General features: G+C 52.2%; 1 protein-coding gene across 6 annotated transcripts in view; it reads right to left on the bottom strand.

Annotated features, from left to right (window-relative positions):
- CELF6 (CUGBP Elav-like family member 6) overlaps positions 1-671 on the bottom strand; it is a 200143-nt gene extending 199472 nt beyond the window's left edge. For all 6 annotated transcript variants that reach the window (XR_014001873.1, XM_081169220.1, XM_081169222.1 and 3 more), the window contains exon 1: positions 332-671. Coding sequence is in view for 5 of the 6 variants with exons in the window: in XM_081169220.1 (XP_081025346.1) it covers positions 332-662 (331 nt within the window). In the remaining variant the exon portion in view is untranslated. The remainder of the gene's footprint in view (positions 1-331) is intronic.
- Between the last annotated feature and the right edge of the window lie 5329 nt (positions 672-6000).

Raw genomic sequence — 6000 nt, forward strand, 5'->3', positions numbered from 1 at the left:
TCCCATATCCACTCTTACACATGGCAGCAAGTCCTACCGAGCTTTGTGGAACTGGTTCTCGAGTGAATCTGCCCAGAGGGGCATGCTTCGTCCACTTACTCCTCTCCGCGCGCCCCCCACCCGCCCTCAGCCTCACACACACAACGCGGCTTTCGGCGGCCAGCCTCTCCTCTCCATCCCTTTGTTGGCCCTTTCGCCTGGCCGGGAAGCGGGGGGGGGGGTGCAGGCGTGGTGGGAGTAGCCGAGGCGGCATCGGCATCGGGAGGAAGAGAAAGGGATCCACCCGGCGCGCGGCAGGAGGAGGAGGGCGGCGCGCGGCGGGGCTCCCTACCTTTGTGCATGCCGGTGAAGCGGTCCTTGAGCACGGTGAGCTCGTAGATCTTGCCGAACTCCTCGAAGAGCGGCTTGAGGTCGCTCTCCTCCAGGTTGCGCGGGATCTGCCCGATGAAGAGCTTGATGGCATCGTGGTCCTTCATGGCGATGGTGCCGCCCGGGCCGTGCGTCGGCGTCGTCAGCCCGTTCATCCTCCCGGAGCTGTTCGTGGTGCTGAAGGCAGTGCTCTCCGCCTGCGGCGGCGGAGGCGGAGGAGGAGGCGGCGGCGGCGGGGGCGGGGGCCCGGGGGGAGGTTGTTGCTGCGCTAGCCCGTTGGCCAGAGTAGCCATGATGTTCCCAGCCGGCTCTGCCCCGCCCCGCCCGCCCCGCCCCGGCTCCTGCCTGCTTGCGCCGCGCGGGAGCAGGGGGAGGGGGGCTGCCCAGCCCGGGCTCCCCCTCTCCGCGCTCAGCCCAGATCTCGCCCTCCACCCCCCCTTCCCGCCCTCCTCCTCCTCCGCCGCCGCTTCCCTTCTCCTCCCTTCCCTTGGCTTGGCTGGGGCTTCGCCTCGCTTTGCGCGCACGCCCTCCCTCCCTCCTCCCTACCTCGGCGGCTGCCACTGGGCCGGATGACGTCAGCTGACTGGCCCCCGAACTACTCGCATAAGATTAGCATAGCGGAGCGGGGGGGGAGAACCGCAGCCAATCAGGGCGCGAGGGAGGGGAGAGGGGCAGGGCTGGCCAGGCGGGCAGGCAGGCAGGCGAGCGCTGGGAGGAAGGGAGACAGAGTCAGGAGGAGCGGGAGCCCCCACGGAGCCCGGCGCTCGCGGAAGGCGGGGGAGAGAGGGGTCGCCTCCCGCTATAGGGGAGGGAAAGGAGGGTTGCTAAGGAAGCCCGGCCCTCCTCAAGTTACAAGGTGTGTGGCTGCGGGTGGGGGGGAGCTCCGAAGGACCACTTGCAGTCGGGCTAAGCGAGCAGGGGTTCTTCCCCAGGGACAGGATTCATGGAGGATTTGGCTTGGGTAATTATTATTAATATTAATATATGTCATAAAATTTACGCGCAGCTTGATTGGAAAAAACAACCTCTGAAGCAGTTTGCAAAAAATGTAAAACAAGGAAATAAGAATTCGCAACTCACGTGCGAAAGAATGTCCTTAACTTTCAAAGCACCTGGGTACACATGCCTAAACAGCCAAAACTAGTACCCTGAAGGTGCCTACTTGATCTCAATAGGCAGGGAGTTCCAAAGTGCAGGTGTGGCCACACTAAAGGACTGAATACTGACAGACACAGAATGGGTATTATGTGGCACTGTAGTAGTGCCAACCCCACTCGAAGCTGTCAAATTATTATTTTTCCGTGCACAAACTCAGCCTGGGAAATGAGCATGTACAGAGTGCATCACACCACCTTGGGATGATGCTTCATGGTTGTGCGGATGGAGATGAGGTGTGCATGTGTGTAGAAGCAAGTAAATGTAAAAGGACACCTGACCGTTAGGTCCAGTTGTGGACGACTCATCTCGCTTTATTGGCCGAGGGAGCCAGCGTACAGCTTCTGGGTCATGTGGCCAGCATGACTAAGCCACTTCTGGCGAACCAGAGTAGCACATGAAAACACCGTTTACCTTCCCGCTGGAGCGGTACCTATTTATCTACTTGCACTTTGACGTGCTTTCGAACTGCTAGGTTGGCAGGAGCAGGGACCGAGCAATGGGAGCTCACCCCATCGTGAGGATTTGAACCGCCGACCTTCTGATCGGCAAGCCCTAGACCCACTTTTGCCTCTGGCCTGACCCACCTCTGGTCCCTGGGAGGCTGCCCCTGAACTCAAAGAGGCTCCCTGTTGTTGTTTAGTCGTTTAGTTGTGTCCGACTCTTCGTGACCCCATGGACCAGAGCACGCCAGGCACTTCTGTCTTCCACTGCCTCTCACAGTTTGGTCAAAACCCTATGCCTGCTCTAACTTGTGGGAATGGAAAGCCTCCTCATGGAGCTGCCCTCACTATTTAGGAGCAGATAGTGCATTCATCCCCCATTCTGTCCTGTTCATGTGTAGCTCTTATGCACAAGGAAAATGCCCACGTACAGCTACAGTAAAGCCACACACACAAATTAATACTAGATAGTTAAAAGAAACAGGGAGGGACTTATCTTGTTGTTACTATGTAGTGATGCCTGTATAATAAAGAGAATGTTGATTCTGTGCCTTTCCATCCATCATCTGCATGAAATACTGCTTGAGAGCTCGCCTAATCAGGTTGCTCCCCATGAAAAGCATTTTCCTGTCAGTGGATGAGATGTTGTGAGAGCTGGAAATGTTGAAGAAAGGGGAGACCAAGATTGATGGGGAGTCTGGAGCACCTTCCCCTTTGCAGGAATGCTACGTCAGGACTGCAGAATGTGTGGTGTTCCCGAGGTTGCTATACTACAATTCCCATAATGCTTGGCTGTTGGCCTTGCTGCCTGGGGCTGGTAGAGTCCAACATCTGGAGTGCCACAGATTCCCCACCACAAGCTTGCATCTTTGGGGCTTTTTAGTGTAGAAAATGTGGACATGATTTGACTATGGGAGAGAGATTCAGTTTGGTTAACATTCAAAGGCAAACCCACCTAATTCACTCATCCTGAACCAAAACACAGCCATCCTTTGAAATTCACATTTTTTCTGAATTCTCCAGTTCTCCAGGCAAATAAAATGTACAAAAATGCACCTAGTAAGGTACATTAGTGAAAATAACATACAGAACTGTAGGGGGGGAATGCTTTGCCAAAAAATTTCTTATAATGGGAAATTTGCACCATCATGCTCATGGGTTTTCCAAGGACTTCTTAAAATAACAACAGTGGTAATAATTACAAACTAATGTGGAAACATGGAGAACTGAACTTAAGGTTGGAAAAAATATGAGACTGAAAGAAGCTGAAATTGACATACTTGCCTGATCCTAGATAGAGGGTGATGCAGTGATGCCAGGACGTAGAACGAATTAATATTGGAACTTTAGGATTCCCCCCCCCTCTCCTTTTAAATGCTGTGCCCTCATCCTTCCACTCCAAGGCCCCAAAGGAGTTTCCTCTTCATGTCACACAGACCAGGAGGGAGTTGCCTTCACCATGGGGGGGGGGGGAGACAAGCAAAAAGCATGCACAGAGCTGAGGTTGCTGGGAAGTGAGCTCTCTGTCTCTGCTCACTCACCTGCTCGCAGGAGAAGCAGCAAGAGGACCGCATGCAACCAAACCACACTCAGTCAGTTAAATATGAATGCGTGTTTCAGATTAGTTTCAGGCTGAATTCATTTGAGTACAAATTAATGACTTGATTTCAGGAGTATGTTGTCCTGCTTGGAAACTGACGTGTGCACATTCATTTCAGGAATATGTGAACTTCGCCTCTGGGATTCTGTGTACAGTACATGCATGCATGCATGCATGCATGCACACACACACAAGTGCATGCATGTTCATGTGCTGCTAGTAGGCAAGGCCTGAGGCAAAAGTGAGAGCAGCAATGGACGCAAACTTTACCTTTGCACAGTAGACTCGCGTGCCCCTCTCTGTTCTCCATTTAGAAAAGCAAGAGGTTTGAGGCTCCCAAAGGCAAGATTTAGAGAGTGGTATTTGCTCCAAAAGGGGAAGACAGAGGACGAGATGGTTGGACAGTGTTCTCAAAGCTACCAGCATGACTTTGATCAAAATGCGGGAGGCAGTGGAAGACAGGAGTGCCTGGCGTGCTCTGGTCCATGGGGTCACGAAGAGTCGGACACAACTAAATGACTAAACGACTAAACAACAACAACAACAACAACAACAACAACAACAACAACAACAACAACAACACTTGCTCCATTCTGGTAGCTTTGAAGGCTCACACAGGGTGGCTGCACAGAGAATTGAGGGTCCCCTCTCTCGGCCACAGTAGCTCCTGACCGTCAGTGGGATGAAATGGATTCTCCCTGCACAAGGTAAGCATGCCAGTTGTTCTTGCGCCAGCAGAACTGCATCTGCAGCCCCAGCATCACTTGTGCCCATGCAGGCCACACACCCACGTCTCTATAAATACAGACTCCATGAATAGCAAATGCCAGCACCAATGTGTGGCTGAGGGATTGTGTCATGACCTGATTTAGTGGGAATCCTCCAAATCACAGTTTCACAAAGGTCCCCAGTGGGGAAACCAAACTGGCACTCAGCTGGCAGGTGGTGGAGGGGGCGGGAATAGAGCAGCTTACACACACATCCCGAAGATGGATGTGACAGGCATCTTAGACCAGTCCAAAGCAAGCCCCAGGGAAGGGTGCACGGATGAGAGCCCCCTTGGGACTCTATCCACAGGGCTGGTGAAAAAGAAGGTGAGGTTAACTGACACAGAAAATGCTCACAAAGCCTTGGGAGAAGCCTCAAGCATGTTCCTTTATGCATCAGTATGAATAGGAGTGTGTCTGTTCTACTTCCTTTCCTGCAGAGTGTATTTAGCCCATGTGTAGGGCACATATTTCAGCCCAAGAGCTGGTTACCATTCTGGGCAACTTTCCAGGAGCCCCATGCCAGTGGTGGGCAAGGCAAAAGTGGGCAGGGCAGTAAATACAAGTTTTATTTGCACAGTTTTATAGGCTCCTCATGAGGCCGGAGGAACATCGCCCAGCTGTGGGGCCTGAAGGCCGCTCTCTGCAAGGCCCTTTCCACGTGGCCTAGGGGGCTGGACCCACACTCACCAGCCCCACTGAAGAGGCTCCTCATGAGGGCGGAGGAACATCGCCCGGCTGTGGGGGGTGAAGGCCGCTCTCTGCAAGGCCCTTTCCACGTGGCCTAGGGGGCAGGGCCCACACTCACCAGCCCTACTATGTTAAATATGTATTCTGTAGTTGACTTCCTTTGTAATGTTTTATTTTGAAATCTATAAGATAATATTTTAGTTTTCTGTTATATTGCTTTGACTGTATACTCTATATTTGACTTTCTTCAGATTGTTTTATTTATGTTTTATTGACTTAATATGCTGTAAACCACTTTGAGGTTTTTCTTAAAAATATAAAGTGGTATAGAAATTTTAAAAATAAAAATAAAATAAATAAATTTACATTTCTACAGTAGGCTGGTTTCCATACACACTTGAACCACCCCTCTATGTCCTCTATCCAAGCAGGCAAGAAGCACCACCAGAGTACAATGATTCATTGCAGCCAGGCAAAAAGAAACACTCAAGGATGGTGGAAAGCAGGGCTTGGAGGTGGGGGGTGGCCTGGAAAGAGAGCAAGGGCCAGGTGGAGAGGCCCAGAGTTTCCCTTTCCCTGGTGTAGCGGATCATGAAGTCAGAAGACCCTTCACTCTGCCATTTCTTGAAACCCCATTTGCTTTCCAACACAGAACCAGGTTGCAGCTCCTCTGTTCCCTTCTCTTCAGCTCAGAATCAGATCTGGGTGTGAGCATTCATCGTACATAGGCTGAGAATTCGGAGAAAGAACCACCTTATTTACTCATTCTTCCTCATTGCAGGGGTGGATTTAGGCCTGTGCAAGAGATGTGAAGGAACTGGGCGCCAAGCTGAGGGGGCACCTTCTCAAAGCCTGGTAAATGAGGTGCTGGGCTCCCAGAAGAAGGTGCGAGGCTCTGACAGGCTCTGAGAGTCCTCCTGCCTCCTTTCCAGAGCCTAGTTAGTGCTTTCCCAGCTTTGGGAAGGAGCTGGGGGAG

This window comes from Podarcis bocagei, assembly GCF_964188305.1.
Source record: "Podarcis bocagei genome assembly, chromosome: 14".
NCBI classification, from domain to species: Eukaryota; Metazoa; Chordata; class Lepidosauria; order Squamata; family Lacertidae; genus Podarcis; species Podarcis bocagei.